This window comes from Perca fluviatilis, chromosome 20 (genome assembly GCF_010015445.1).
Source record: "Perca fluviatilis chromosome 20, GENO_Pfluv_1.0, whole genome shotgun sequence".
Classification (NCBI taxonomy): Eukaryota; Metazoa; Chordata; class Actinopteri; order Perciformes; family Percidae; genus Perca; species Perca fluviatilis.
The window spans coordinates 12017238-12033844 of NC_053131.1; the positions used below are offsets into that span (position 1 = coordinate 12017238).

Consider the following 16607-nt stretch of genomic DNA (forward strand, 5'->3'; position numbering starts at 1 on the left):
TTATCCTGCTGTTTGTAATTAAGTGTTTGTCTTTCGATGTCCTTTTTAGCCTAAATCACTGATTTGTACGTGTGTTTTATTTTTATTTTATTACCCTGTGGCTAATGTGCTATGTACAGCACTTTGGTCAGTGCGAGCTGTTTTTAAATGTGCTATAGAAATAAACTTCCTTACTTACTTACACACACACACACACACACACACACACACACACACACACACACACACACACACACACACACACACACACACACACACACACACACACACACACACACACACACACACAATGTTTTTTTAATGCTGTAAATCTCCTGCATCATTTTATACACATTGTGTTAAGTCAGCATGACATATTTGGTGTGACATTGACATCTTTGTAAGTTTCAGATCTCCACGAGGCTATCACAGCTGTAAAACACCTGAAGTGAATAAATTCCCAAAACACAAATGGCTGCTTTACTCAACACGGATTAACCCTGGCCTTAAACTAAATCCTTTCTCCAATAGAGATCTCTGTTGTAAAATCCTATTAGTCTACAGCTGGACATTAATCAGTGTGAATAAATATTATCTTACCTCATACTCTGGCTCAGTGTCTGCAGGCTTGGGGGACGTCTTGTCTCCACCTCCGATGGTGATGGGCTCAGGGGTTGTGGCCACAGTGGGGGAAGCGGGGTCAGTAGGCTGCTGCTGCGCTGCTGCTGCTGCTGCTGCTGCTGCTGCTGCTGCTGCTGCTGCTGAGGTGGCTGCTGATGTTGTTGTGGCAGCGACCGCTGTGATTGCTGTTGATACTGAGGCTGTGACTGAGTGTGCGACTGAGGCTGCTGCTGCTGCTGCTGCTGCTTTGAAGGCGATGGGTGCTTAATTATTGAGACCTCTTCTTTCTGGGTCTCTGTTTCATTCTCCTCATGATCTTTCATCGCATTCATCGCTGACATCAGTTTGGACTTTTTCTCTGCCTGAAACACAGCCCAGGGACAGTAGTGATGAGATCAGGTCTTTCTTATATGACGTGTCCAGTGTTTGAGGCTAAGTATGTCAATCAATCAATCAATCAAATGTATTTAAAGTGTAAAATCACCATTAGACATGGTCTCAGTGCACTTTACAATTAAAGCAACACAAACATAGCAGTCAGCAACAAAACAATGGAACAGCATTAAAGGCCCAGAGTGTAACGTGTTTAGTTGTTCATTATCAAAATCTGTGTTGCCCGTTCACAAACTTGTCATTTTTCATGAATATTTACCTCCACCATCAATTCCAAGTATTCCTTTTGGCTTGAAATTTTACATTTGCATTCGCATGAACCGGGGTAGACGCTACATATTCATAGCCTCGTGAGACCGTCCTGATCTCGCGAGCTCCCGTTTTCTACTCGCAGATCAGTCTGGCATCTTGAGATAGAGAAAATTTGGAGCCGTTTGCCAAACGACCGACCAATCAGCGTTGGTTTTGAGGTGGGTTTAGGTGTGACGCAACGAAAAGCGACTGTTCAGTCTAAACAACATGGCAGCTTCCACGGATGAGATAAGCGTAGCTATCGCGCAAGTTTTATCCAAATTAGAAAGTATTCCTTCATTGAAAGAAGAGCAAAAAACGGCACTGGAGGCTTTTCTCGGAGGAAAAGATGTTTTTGCTCTTCTCCCGACTGGTTTCGGCAAGAGTTTGATCTGATTGCTTGATTTGGCCCCGTCTATCACCAACATACTGCTCCGCCTTTCGCTCCCATGATAAACTCACAGGTGCTGCTAATGCTGCTAATGGGTATCGTAGCTTCCCGGCCCCGGCAAGTTTGAAGAAGGAAACATGGAGGACCACACGTATTCAAAATCCAAATTTCAGGAACAGGAGTCTTCTTCTTCGCCCAGAAAAAGAAAAAGGATATTGAAAAGAGCAAGTGACCTGCTTTTTGAAGCGTGAAGGCCACCGTAGCTGTAATACATACTTTGAACTGCGTGGCGCGAGAGAGTTGATTGCGATATATGATCTCAACGCTGGATGGGAGAAATTCCTACACATTGGACCTTTAAAGCAGTCATAATAAACAATACAAAACCAGCAACATAAGACACTAAGTGAAAAGGTTTATTTCTAAAGGAAGCAGAAAGGATGGTGTGTTATGGTTGGCTATAGTATAATGACTAGAGGTGGGTTTTCAATCTAGATTTAAAAATGTCAACTGAGTGAGCTTCTTTAACATGCAATAAAAAAATACTCTTCCAATCTAACAAATGCAATTGCTAATACAACTAGCTGTACAAGAGTGCTGAACAAAAACGTAGTGTGCAGTAAAATAAAAAAGAAGTGATTTTATTACAAAGGAACAATTTTAAACTCTAGCTACTACAAATCTTCTACAAAACGGGCAGTTTGGGGGAAAATCCTCTCCCACTAGTTTGCCTAAAAGACCCTTGAAAGTGAAAAATTAAAAGAATAGAACAAATAAGGCCATAACAAAAGGCAGACATAACAAACCCAAATCCTAACCTTAGAAAACACAAACAAAACTCTTAATGTCAGACTGTAAGGCCCATTCATCAATGGCACGGTATACAGTAACTCTATAGTGTCCAGAGCTGCAGCGGAAAGTTCACTGGGTTTGTGGTACCTGACACTGAACCGCTAGGTCGATCAGAGAGGACGAGACACAGCCGGGATTTAAGCCTCTCACAGTAAATCCGTAAAAACAGCTGCACTCATTCTGATGTCTCTCTCAAACACACACACGGTAGGACTCACATGCACACACATGTTAACTTTCTTCTCCTCCTCACTCTTTAAAAAAAAATACCCGCACACACTTGCAGTATAGAATATATATCTGCAGTGCCATATGTAAACACGTGTTAGTCATACTATAGGCTCCACGTGAGAGCAGTGCTGCACAGCTGTGCTTACTTTCCCCAAGTCTTTCTCAAATTCTCATGTCTCACACACTGTAAATGTCCAGAGGTGGACTGGGTGTGGGAAGTGGAGAAAAAAGGCAAGAGAGGAGAGAGAGTATAGCACAATCCTCCGTCCTCTCTCCCAGTGTGACTCGTAAACAATAGTGCCTTTAAGGGTAGGTGGTGCTTAGACTGCATGGGGAGGGGTTTCGGCGCAGAAGAGTAGAAACATGTGCTCTTCAATCAAGAGGCTCTGCTGTGGTTTATAAATATCTGTACTGTAGCGCTGGATGGATGGTTCAAAGCCCTTGGCCATATGTGTTAGGCTTCTTGGCTCCAGCGCAAGCACATTGGAGTTAGTGTTCGACAGCCTGCTTGGATGTGTGGTTCCAGATGGTAAACTGCAAAAACTAACAAATGTCAATTTAACTGCTAAATGCGCTATGTGTATGGGGAGAAACAATCTGTAATCATGTTGGCAATTGAGGAGAGCTGTTGCTGGGCTGACAGAGAATAACTTCAAAGCGTGATTTTATGGATTTACTCCAGAGTAAGCTACTTCATATCTGGTGACCAGTAATCGGAGGTATACCAGGAGATCTGTAAATGGCAATAAAGTGGCTGAGCTAAAGTGGCTGAGCTAAAGTTACTGAGCGTATTTAGGTGTGTTTAGGGTCAGGCTGTCTCCAGGGTTCCTTCTCCTTAGAGCCAATGAGAAAGTGACACTGGAAATGCCAGTTGGGGGGAGGAATGAAAGTACAGTGGCTATAAGAACCAGATATTTGTCTCTGGACTTCTTCCCAGTTGTAAATGCCCCCCTTTTGGGGCCTCACAGTGTGTGCAGCTCCACCAGTAAGACAGGCCCTCAGAGTCTAAAGGGGAAAATAGGAAAGGAGGTAGCAGAGACACAATGCAGTCTTTATCATTTACGCACGCCTGCCTGTCACTGACAGCACAGAAATACCACCACTTATATCCGCTGTCACGGCACGCTGAAGACAAATACCAAATATGATAGCAGACATACTATAGATGTATAAACACAGCAGAGCAAATGTGTTTAAACAACCTCACAGTAAAAACATTTACACTTTTTCCCTTTGGAAAAACTATATGAACACAATGGAAAACCTAAGTTACTGTGCTGACGTAATCAGGGATTTTGTTATGGATAGAGTGAAAGCAGAAGCTCTACAGGACTTTGGCAGGGTGTAGAGACATGTTGGGTGCACACTAAGGGATAATCTGACTTAGAGGTCTCGACAGGATGATACCCTGGGGCAGTGTTCGAACTATAATGTGGCCTTTGGGGGTAGGGCTGGGTATCGTTCGAAATCTTTCGATCCGGTGCCAATTTCGATACCTCAGTCTCGATGCCGGTTCCTAACGATACATTTTTCGATACCATATGTTTTAAAATCCATTTCAACGTCAACAAAAATACATTAAACACAAAGCTTTTATTTTCCACCTTAATTGTTAATCAAAACAGTTACCAAAAATTAAAAAATTCTGGTAAAACTGCTCACTCAGAGTAACATTATTAAAAGTGTCTTGCCTTGCAAGCTCAGCCTGTCAGTCAGTCTTCAGGGCAGGGAAACCACTGTTGTGCCTGCATGTCTACGAAGAAGTGTAACGTCAACAGCACCGCGACCGCATTCGACAATATGCAGAGAGGACAGATTTTTTTCGGTGCCATAAAAGTATCGATGTTCGGTACCCAGCCCTATTTGGGGGGAGCCCTTTTTTCAACAAATAGTCTATAAACAAAGCATCAGGCTGTCTTTGAGATTTCACATGACCGTTAAAGTTACTCAGGCTACCGAAGAATACCTTAATTCCTCCGTTCAATTAGGCCTAAGCGATGCACCCCAAGCTTCTATCCTTAACAAACAGCCATGTATATCGGCTCTTCCAGTTTAACAGGAGAGAGGAGCGAGAGGAGTTAGGCTGGTGACCGGCCTCTGAAGAGCTGTTACCACCACCATCTTCAGCCAGAGAGGACATTACTTTTTCAGCTTCTTCTTGCGTTATCACCCCGGCGGGAGATGTGCCAACAGGGCTTGCAGCAGGTGAATCGGTCGTGCCATTAACGTCATCGCTACACAATTTCTTAGTAAAACCAAAATGAATTAAACTGCCTTGTTTTCTTTATACCATGGCTATATGATGCTAACTACAGAATGGATTTCAAGGACTTTGCACGCCGATTAATGGCCTCAAACGTTTATATTTTTTCTACGAATCTTTGAGTTAACATGTACTAAACATGAGTTGAATTTGCAGCGCAGCGCCGCCACGCCTTGATGCTCATGACAAGAATAGCATGTATAGTTATCTTCATTGAAGGGAATTAGGTTTAAATCGCCGTCATGCATGAATGAATATTTTTGCAATTTTACACATAATAATCCACGATGATGACATTACACAAAACTGAAATTGCACATCAAAATGACACATTGTCAATATTTTTAGAGACCCCCCCCCCCAAATTTCACAAATCATGTTTTCAGGGGAGCCCATGTCTTATTAAGGGGAGCCGAGCCCCCTGTATTTTGCACACTGCCCTGGGGGCTCAAGGGGTGACGGAGTGCACTTGGAGGCAGAAAAAAAGAGAAGAAATATTGGTCTCTCGGGTGTGCAGATGATACTTAAGTGTCCATTCTGGGCTATACTTGTTAACAAAAAGGTCACGTTTACAGCACAGTTTCAGTTATTTATAAGACAACAACTCCCTAGTATAAGGCTGTTAACATTACGAGGAACATGTCTTCGTCTCAAAGAGTCAAAAGTGCAGTTGTTTAGATGAAACACCATTTTGCTTAAGCACTGAAAACTCATGTAATACAGAGATGAAGACAACAAGCGTCAAACTAATTAGACATTAGAGGGGGAAAAAAGATGTCAAAGGTGCCATGGAATCAAAACAAACAAGAAATCTGCAAACTCTGATTAAAGGTAAAAGTTAGATGAAATAAACTGTCACTGAACATTATTTCCTCACACAACGTGACAGCCAGCCTTTGAAGCAACACAAAAGAGTTTGACCTTTGAATGCAGTAGTCTCTCATGTGCAACAGGCAGGAGAGACACAGCGGGGACTGTTTTGTGTAATTGTTTGATGGATTATACAGTGACATATGTCTTCAGTGCAAAGACCTAAGCTTATCTGCTTGTCAGGACTGCGAACAAATAATACAAACGTCCTTAATTCACGACAGGTGTAGCTAAAGATGCATCAGACCAAGAACGCTGCAAAAGCTGATCCTAAAACCTTGAAAAAAGGCTGCATTTACAGTGGAAATACTGTCTGAAAATGCACAAGTGGCAGGTTCTGTTGTGCAGCGATGTGGCCACTGCATTCATTAGCCTGATTTTAGCACAGATCCCTACAAAGGCTGTGTATTTCACGAGTGGCCTTGGGGGGGTCACACCCAAATAGGCCATCTGGTTCTCATTGTATTGCGTCCTTTTAAGAGATAATTAGGAATATTACAGAGTCAGCCATGAATACATAAACAGAATTCCCCATGAATCCACAAGTGGAGTTGTTAAAAAAAAAAAGCCCCCTGAGGATGCTGATTGGCTTCCTCCAAAGCCCTTTTAAATATTTTCAAGTTATCGTGTAACTCTTCCTATAGTAAATCGTTGACCTGAGTCAAACAGAACAAAGTACACAATGAAAGGAAGGAAAGGGATTTCCGGCCTACACAACAATTTCACCTTTTTCCCACCTAAATGTTATGTAAGGTGAAATCATGGTGGCTCTCACAAAGCAGCAATATTTTTATGGTAAATATATCTGACCTAAAAGAAAATGATGCTACTCTGACATTTCTAGGTGCTGCAATGAAACCGGAAATAGTTTCAGCACATATTCACCCCACGGGAAAAACTTTTTTTTCACGCAAGCAACTTTTTCCCAAACACGGCTAAAGCCTGCTCACTCTTCCTTTTTTAAAGAGACGGTTTCCCTTTAAGCCGTGCAGAGCAGATGGTCCACGACAACTCTCGTGGAAATACCTGAAGTCAGCATATTCCCCTCGCTGTAAGCAGGCTAATCAGACATGCACGCTATTCCTTCATGTTATCAAACAAACAATGCAGTGCACATACCCATACACACCAGCGCGCAACCCTCATAATCCAGTGTGGGGCTTGAGTTTTTTTCACCCCCACTCTCAGGGTAGAAGAGATCGCTTAAAAAAAGAAAGCATGAACATTTCTTTGTCTGGGAATTCAGGGTCAGGTGATTGCCGACAGGAATTCTGGTTGGCTAGAGAGGACTTGCAAAATGTTGGCAGAGAGCCAAGAGGCTGTCTTGCAAGCAGGGCTGGAAATTTGCTGCAAACCTCATCTTCACCCTCATATCCATAGCACAGAGTTCATTTCCATAGCTGGGGGAGGGGTCAGGAGAAGAATGGGGGAGGGAAACGGAGAGGGAGAGACGGGAGAAGTCCACTGTAACACAAGGCACAAGGAAAAAAAGAGCGATTCTGGAGAAAGTGCAAGACGGCAGTAACCCTTTCAGCCACCGTGTCCTCCCTGCTGCAGAAACATGCAACAGCAAAGCTCTGTGTCAAGAGCAGAACTAAAACTAAATGCTATGCATCATATAACTCCTCAGGAAAGGGCTTTGCTGCCAAAACAAATTGTGCAAATTAGATCAAAGCTAGCAATACGCCAGATGAAAAAAGGGGAAAAAACAGGCATACTCAGAATTTGCATCTTGCAAATCCATTTTAAATGTCAGCCTTGTAGAGCTCCTTGTTCAAGAAAATCCTCCTGTTTGGTAAACGTGAACTGCCTACTTGCCTCATATTTTACGACATTTCACTTGTAGGACCCCAGCATGTCCTGCTAATTTGGCAATATTTCCTCCCTGGAGACATTTTTATGGCCGCTCTCTGAGCCCTCTCCAGAGTAGAGCAGAGAGGGGGCAGGGAGGCAGAAGAAATGGAAGACCCCATGTTGACACTATGAAGACTCCTCATTATGTAACAGATGAAGTTGCACTACATCACATTACTTACAGGAGTTGTATTTAACATGACTTAAGTAATGAGCAATGTGGGAAACTTCATATTTATAAGATTTACCTTCATGCTGCATTAGGAGCTTCTATTAACAGTCCAAAAGGAATTCAGAGCTTGGATAAGTTACCACTGTGCTGTGTGATCATTCTGAATGTAGTAAAATATACCAGTTTGTTGACAATGTAATCGACAATGTCCAAAATTCAGTAGCTTTCCATCGAATCACAAGATCTTCCTGAGTAGATAAAGTTTGCTCAGTTGTCACAGAGTTGTAAATGTTCAAATTTCAATTTCTCTGAATACCTAAAGGACTTCTCATGTTATTGATCTTGGAAAGTTGACAAAAAAATCTTATCAAAAGGTCCATTTATAGTAGCTGTTCTAAATCTTGAGGATGATCATGTGATACAACTGAAACCTCCCAAAAATAGCTACTAAATAAAAGTTGTGGTGAAATTGTTTTGTCAACTACTGTTTCCAAGTTTGAGAATTAACTTTGTATTGTTCTACATTGCTCTACATTTACAGTATGTGGAAAGTTTAATTGGAGCTATTTTCCATCAAAGAAATATTCCCAATGAAATTGGGGGGAAAAAAGCAGTCCGAATGGTGCAAATCTAAATTTACTGCAACATTTTCATCCGGGAGCTATGAATCACATCAAGGCATTTTCCTCTGCTAATACAATAGACAAGAACAAAGTCAGGAAATGCAGGAGCTAACTGAGACAAAGGCCCTGGAAATCCATTGAAATAAATGGTACCTTCATGAGATATCAAATGACCCATCAAATACACTTGGCTGTTCATGCACCACAAGCCCTATCTTTGGCCCTGGCAGCTTTAGTACACGCCTGACCCTGTAATCTACTGTGGCTGGGACAGAGCTGGGGTACTCACCTCCATCTTCCACTTGGCCAGCCACTCCTCTCTGGTCCGCTTGCTAATGTAATAAGGGTCACCAGCCTGGAAGGTTATTCTGGGCATGGGCCTCTGACGAAGGCTGATCTCCCAACCAACTCCCCTCCTGCCTCGACCTCCCTGTTTAAGGTGTTAAAAAAAAAGTTAGCTACCTGTTTTTGAGTCTTTCTATTTCTCTCATAAGGAAGCATCCAGATTTGTAGTAAATCTGTGCATCCAATTAGTCACTAGAGCCTGTGAGACAGACTTAACAAGTGAGTAAATTGCGGTTGAGGTGAAGGAGTTCCTAAACAGATGATGACTCACATGTTGATGTGCTGTATGGTGCCATCAGCTTGTGATTGGTCAGGCAGCAAGAAGTGATGCCACAGTGTCGAAGCACAACTCCCTGGCAACAGTCTCAAGGTCACCAATACCAACTGATACAACAAGCTCCCAAGTGTATTTGATATTTCAAATCAATACACCACTAGGTACCATTTCTTTCACAAGTCCAGACGCAAGAGAACTACTCAGTTGTTCTGGACCTTAAAGATAGGTGACTATGCAAGGCTTCAATTCTAGCAATGGTGCAGATACAGTCTACTTCCAGTGCAATCTTCTGTCAAATATTTTTGGGAGATTAGGTGGCAAAAAGTTTTTAGGAATACGCTTGTAATAATACATTTCTTGCTGAGAGTAACATGAGAAGAATTGTTTTTACACTTTGGCTTTTGTACAGATTAAACAAGCAATATATGTACACACACACACACACACACACACATTGACTTGGTCTTTGTCAGACAGAGCCAGCTGAACTCCTGTTTCCAGTCTTTATGTTAAGCTAAGCCAACAGGCTCCAACTTCATATTTAGAGGACACCAAATGAGAGTGGCATCAATCTTCTCATCTAACTCTCGGCAAGAAAGCAAATACTGTATTTCGCAAAAAATGTCGAACTGTTTCATTAAAGGGAACAAATGTACCGGACTATCTTTGGACAAAGCCAGGCTAGCTTTTTCCCCCCTGTTTCCAGTCTTTATGCTAAGCTAAGCTAACTCTTGTCATCTAACTCTTGGCAAAAAAAACAACAAATCAATGTATTTCCCAAAATGTCGAACAATTCCTGCCCAGCTATAGTCATGCAAGATGACACGTAAACCTCCTCTCATCAAGCATACAACCTGTCCCAAAATCAAGAGTAAGTCATAAGACAAAAGACCAAAATTGCTGGATAGGTTGATGTATTTATAACATACCAGTATGATAACATCAGGTGGAGAATCCAGTTATATTTAGTATTTCTGCTACAAGAACTGTCCTTTCTCATGTCAAGAAAAGCACGTTTGTTTCTGTTCAAGCTGCACCACGGCCATCTATCATGCTGGCAAGCAGAGGATTCACAGAGTGTGACAGGAAAGGTAATTTACCTCTAAAAAGGAAGCTGTGTGAAAGACACATTGAGGGTTACACCAGCCAGAGAAAAAAAAGACTGAACAGAGCAGAAATCTTACCTCGGTCTTGACTGCATCACGCCCGTCCTCCTCCTTTTGCTCCACATCTAGAGAGAAGACAGCGACACAATGGATGGCCTAAATCATTCATAGCAGAGTGGAAATTGACCACATTGGTTATCCTTGTGTCTGCGTTAAACTGAAGTGGCCTTGCATTCATCAAGAACCCGCATGACACATTTATTAACCGAAATTGTTAGGCTTGCCCTCCACATCTTCCCATTAACTACGTGTTTGATCAAATTAAAGTCAAATTAATAAAACTGCCGAGAGATACTGGCTCGGGAAAACTCCTTATGCGTACTCAGAGTTTAAAATCGTCTAGGAGCTTGTGCGCTCAGGTGCCATGTGTGGGGTTGATGCAACAGGCCAGGTTTACTTTGGCAAATGTCACACTTCTGACCTTATATCCCCCCTTCATGAGACACACAGCTGGTTGCTATTAGCATGGTCCCTCTCACACCGCTGACACAGAGCCGTAAAGGCAACAATGTGCTGCTTCACTTGACTGTGACTCTGGGGCCGTATACTGTATAATCTCCCTGCCAATCTCCAAAGCCTCAACATGACAAAACAAGAGTCTCTAGTGCAATAATGGGACATTAAGTCCAATATCATGGGCATAATCATGGACATTCTGTGTTAACCATACAGTCTTACACTACCTATACTTCAGATCTGACACTGTAAATACTGTAGATATATGAAAACCCAACTACAGTGATCCCTCCCCATCTTTATGACCCCTAACCTGTTCACATTCTTATGATTCATACTGTTAACCTGATTTTGGCATTGTATATATTGTATCTATTTTGGATTTGCACCTTATTATGATTGCTATGTTAGACATTTTATTTATTTTTACGATTTTTTTTGGTGGCATTTTTAGGCCTTTATTTGATAGGACAGCTTAGACATCCAGCTTTGTATTGCAACTGCTGCACAGCAATTTTCCTCGGGATACATAACTTTTTATCTTATCTATTCTTGCTGCAGTTAAGTTAAGTACAACTGGATGGTGTAGAGATGTAGAAGCTGAATGTCTCCATAAAAATGGTGGTAGAGCCTACACAATTTGCCAATAAGACAATCTCACCTTAAGGTCCATTTAGTCTGTAGAAAATATGTAATGTTATAGGTTTAACTACCCAACAGCATAAAAAAGTAGTTAAAATTAGCTTCACCACTACCAGTTACAGTGTTTAAATGTTCCATTCATGTAAATAATAATAATCTAGTAGTATATACGGTGCGGTCCCTAATCGATTCCGCTCTAATGGTAAGTACTTTTACTTGTAATGGAATATTTTTGAATTTAAGTATTTCTACTTTTAATTAGGTAAAGGACTAAATACTTCTTCCAATGCTGATGTATTGTAAGGATTCAGAACTCTTGAATACTATCAGCAGTTTCATAGAAAGACTTAATATTTTCCACAGGAAAGAAAATGTCCATATAGGCTATACAGAGGAAGTTGCAAAACCAGAAGCGAGAGGTGCAGCAGCAGCAGGGTAAAGATCATCAAAAATAGCACAGAAAATATTTGGTGAAAGGTGCTCTGAAACCGCAGTCTAATAAAAATGTCTTGAACACAATAAAAGCTCCAGTTGGGATTTCCTATTAACTTGGTCATGATTTAAGATGCGGAGGTCCACAACAACAAGGCCATGTTATTCATTCTGTAACAGCAATGTTTTCCTGTGTTTAGCAGAGCAGTGAGGGGTTAGCCAGGGAGCATGGATACCATCCAACTGAAACACCAAAGTTGCTTTCACACCTGAGCAGTTTGGTCTGTTTTAACCGAAACCTGGAGCGTTTTGTCAGATAGTCCGGTTTGTTTGGGGTGGTGTGAAAGCTCATTCTGACTTTGGTGCGGACCATACAACCGAACTCTGGTCTGTAGGGCTGCAACTAACGATTATTTTCATAGTCGATTAATCTGTTGATTTTTTTCTCGATTAATCGATTACTTGTTTGGTCTCTAAAATGTCAGAAAATTGTGAAAAATGTGGATCAGTGTTTCCCAAAAGCCCAAGATGACGTCCTCAAATGTTTTGTTTTGTCCACAACTAAAAGATATTCAGTTTACTGTCACAGAGGAGAGAAGAAACTAGAAAATATTCACATTTAAGAAGCTGGAATCAAAAAATTTGTACTTTTGTCTTAAAAAATTACTCAAACCGACTAATCGATTATCAAAATAGATTGATTAATTTCGCAAATTGATCTTAACTGATCCGTCTCGGTTGCTTCTAAGTGCACTAGAGTTCGGTTTACTTTAGGTGAGAATACAATCCGACCCAAATAAAGGAAGTAACTACCTATAGGAAACAACTAACAACGCATTTACTAGCCTGCTATTTTAACCGTGCACACAATTTACAGACTTATATATGATTTAAGGGATGATAATCTCCAAATCCGTAACCTATTATGATCATACATCGCTTTTCATCTGTGTGACAACACATCCTTATCTCTCTCTCATCAGGGCTCGCCCTCTCCTTCACTCGCTGTCGTGTCAGCTGCTCATACTGTTCGCTCAAGACGTTATAAATTTGGTATTGCTCCATTATTTCTGAGATAGATAGCTTTTTATTATTAGACTCAAGGTCCATTTAGAAAAACAAAAAAACAAACATACAACACAATTAAGAAGGACAGATACAAAAGAACAGACACAAATAAAAAAAAAAACAGCCAGTATTCCCATGAGCACCGAACCTAGGGTCAATCAGTTGTAAAATAACAGAGTTCCAAGAAGAATTAGATTTAGATATTATTAGATTCCTCAGTAAAGCAGATAATGTATTGACTCCAGCTTGACAAAACAATTCACTTGCACTACACCACCTTGGTTTTCTGAGTAGTATGCGCAAACAATCATTATAAGCAACCTGTAGCTTATTGAAGCTTGCCTTTTTAAACTTGACCCGCAAGAGGGTGGTGTAAAAAGCATCACAATACGCTCTAACGAGGTTTATCTTGACAGTATCAGAACACCATGAGAACTTCCCGGCGAGCATGTTCGCTTGTATATATAACACGCGGCGCTGCGGAGGCCAAAATCAGCTTCATCACAGAAGCTCAAAGCAACACCTCTGGTATTACTTTTACAATGTTAAATTTCAATGTCAGCGAGCATTTCTAAAAGTGCCCAGACTCTGGTAATGTGACACCAGCAGAGTATATACACATCATTTAAGCAGTTGTGCCTTAAATTAGCATGATGGCACAGCCTGACTAAACATGATTATCGGCTGAGTCGAAGCCCAAACACTATCATAACACTTGAGCCCTGAGAGGCTAAGGACAACTTTTAATGGCATGTTGTCTGCACAGCCAACACGGGCTTGTCAGTGAAGTACCCTACAGACCTGTCCAAACAATAGTCCGCTCTCTTAGCAGCCTCTTCAAGTTGGTTCCATGTGTAGCTGAGTCTTCTGCTCCTCCCTCCCCCTTGCTCTTTTTTTCCACCCCTCTCCTGGTCTCCTGGTCCTCATCGGGAATAAGTGACTATATAACAAATCGGTGAGGCGGTGCACACTGCCAAGGTCATTGGGTTTGTGAGGGGAGCTGGCTAATGTTGCCCACAGAGAGTATACCTTGCCAGTTTGAGCGGGATCCAGCTCTCGTATTGCTAGAGCTCAGTTCCACTCCAGCCGGAGCTCAAATCCTTCCTGTGCCCTTCAGATGGATAACAGAAACCCTGTTTAGTGGACTATCGATCCACCACACTGCCCCCCACCAAGGACTTTCCTCCTTATGATGAATATATCAACGCTCCCTCTATTCAAACTTGTCAAGTAACAGGATTAATGTCTCCCGGCATGTATAATGTAACTGTTTAGTGCATTTAAGGTAAATCAAGACATCATGCAGGTCCAACAGTGTGTGGTGTTTTTTGCAATTAAACTCTGGGCAGTACTTCTCAATGACGTAATCTGAATTAAAAGTCTGTGTTTTAGAGATTGCACATACTCCCTCCTGCTGCTTTTTGATCCACAGTCACCTGCTTCCAAAATCCTTTGTACCCAAGCCTGCTCACTAATCTGTAATGTGTACAGTCTGCCTTTTACTTTTTGATGCCCTGTTTGAAAGAAATCCCTTAGTTTCAAAATGTTTTTTCAATGTGTCATAGGCATCAATTAGTACTCACAAACTGTCAAATGTGTGTGCGCAGTTTGCAAGCAACGAACTATCCAGCCTGCACTATGTTCACACGTTGCAACATGACTGCCACTGCCTGCCCGCAGCCTTGAAAGAAAAAATGAATACATGTCACTACTGCAGATCTTGAGGGACCTGCGGACCCCGCGCAGACCTTTTCTTTGGTGTTGTGGCTGAAACTGCTGACAATTTCGTTCCCTCTTTCTGCTGTTTGCTGCTTCTGTTAAAAATTAAAAGACACTTCCTGCATCTCAACAAAAGTTCTGACACTTTAAAACAGCATATTGTAACAAACTGGGTGACAGCTCAGCATTTACATAGACTGCCTATTCATGTATATTGCGTTATAACTGATTCAACACCACTAACTAGATCCTAATTTGCACTAACTACATCTTAGCAGTGTTATAAACTGTCTATTAATGTATATTGTGTTATTACCATATCACTTTCGCATATCCATCGTCTTACTTACACCTCACTTTGCACCGGCTTTGTAATGCCTACTTTATCTGCACTTTATGTAGCCTTTTGTATTCTGTATTCGTGTATTGTATTGAACGTGAAACTGTATGTTGTCCTGCACGCTTATGCTTTTCTTGGCCAGGTCGCCATACTCTATAGTATGTTAAAGTTTCTTTGTGATTAAAAGTAGTGCAATTTATGTTTATAGTGAAGTTCTGGACCCCATTACTAACGAAGGGGGCTTTCACATCTGCCTCATTTAGTTTGGTTGAATCGCACTAGCGTTCATTTGGACAGGTGTGAATCCAGCAATCACGCTCGGGTTGGTCTGATGAGGTGGTCTGTCTCGGTACGCTTTCAAACTAACTCTGGAGTGGTTCATTTGTAATGAGAATGGGATCCTACCTCGAACCACCCCAACTATATGCACTCCACAAGTCTGAGCTAAATGGATCCTGTCAAGCTCGCCTTCACTCACATTTCCGTGGTCAAACCAGCGCGGCTAAAGTTGGAGACAGACGCCGGCAGAGCAGAGCGAAGTCAAACAGACGTAGTAATGCCGCTCACGGAACAATGTTTGAAAAAGTATTTAAATAAAATGAGCCTCTTATATGTAATGAAATATGTCCTAGAACTGAACAGAGGACCTTATTCCTGTATTTACTTTCTTGCTCCAGACACATCTGATCAATAAGCACTTGTAGTGATGCATTTTGGTACGCTTGGATTTTTCTCCGTTTTGAAGCAAAACCGAACCAAGAGAGAAAATGCTCCAAGTTTACAAACTCATCAACTGATTCGGACCAGAGCAAATGAACTATAGGTGTGAATCTTACCAGCGATTTAATGTTAAACCTATGGTCAAAATTTTAAAAACAGAGGGAGAGATACTACATACTCCAAAACTTTAACACTTCCCATAATGCAACTCAATAGCATATTTGCATTAGACCCTCTCGGACTTGACCCTCTCAGACTTTGTAGAAGTTTTCACAGGCCGACCAATGCTCCCTCTAATAGAAAAATCCTCAGGTGGTAGTGTGATGAAGTGCCCCTTTAACACTGTTTGTGATCTGTCCCCTCTTATTAACTAAGCTATTAGCAAACTCATCTTATTAAAAGCATGATCTTTATGCAGATCATATAAAGCAGACTTTGAATGCACATTTAGATTGTTGTCATGCCCTCTGTGTTGACCACTGTATCATACTAAAGCTGAGCAGCATTGGACCCAAACACAGATTAGGGAGCAGAGTTGCAGACCTGGTTCGGAAAACCAGTTTTGAGTCATTTACACCAAGCTAACAGAGTCATCCCAGATTTCTGCTTCAAAGGGGAGTAACAGATCCTAGATGGACAGATCAGCCAGGTGAATACAGAGTGCAGACTCAGTTTGTAAAGAGTTCCGGGCACAACGCCATCCACCTGGCAGAGCCCCCGACGGGTGAGGCGGCCACAACAGAGACCTGCCAGCTCCCAACAGAGGCTTGTTGCCAGGAGACGAGTGACTCCGCCCCTGGCTTTATTGACTGCACTCCTCATCAAGGTCATAGCCGGTGTCTCTGAGGCCGAGAGAGGAGCAAGAGAGACACGTGGCTCAGAGAGAGAGAGAGAGAGAGAGA

General features: G+C 41.8%; 1 protein-coding gene across 1 annotated transcript in view; it reads right to left on the reverse strand.

Annotated features, from left to right (window-relative positions):
• Positions 1 to 16607, reverse strand: part of LOC120548829 (DNA (cytosine-5)-methyltransferase 3A-like) — a 42703-nt gene that overhangs the window by 14178 nt on the left and 11918 nt on the right. The window contains 4 exon segments of the mRNA XM_039785332.1: positions 580 to 696; positions 699 to 962; positions 8830 to 8970; positions 10347 to 10393. Of these exon segments, the coding sequence (XP_039641266.1) occupies positions 580 to 696; positions 699 to 962; positions 8830 to 8970; positions 10347 to 10393 (569 nt within the window).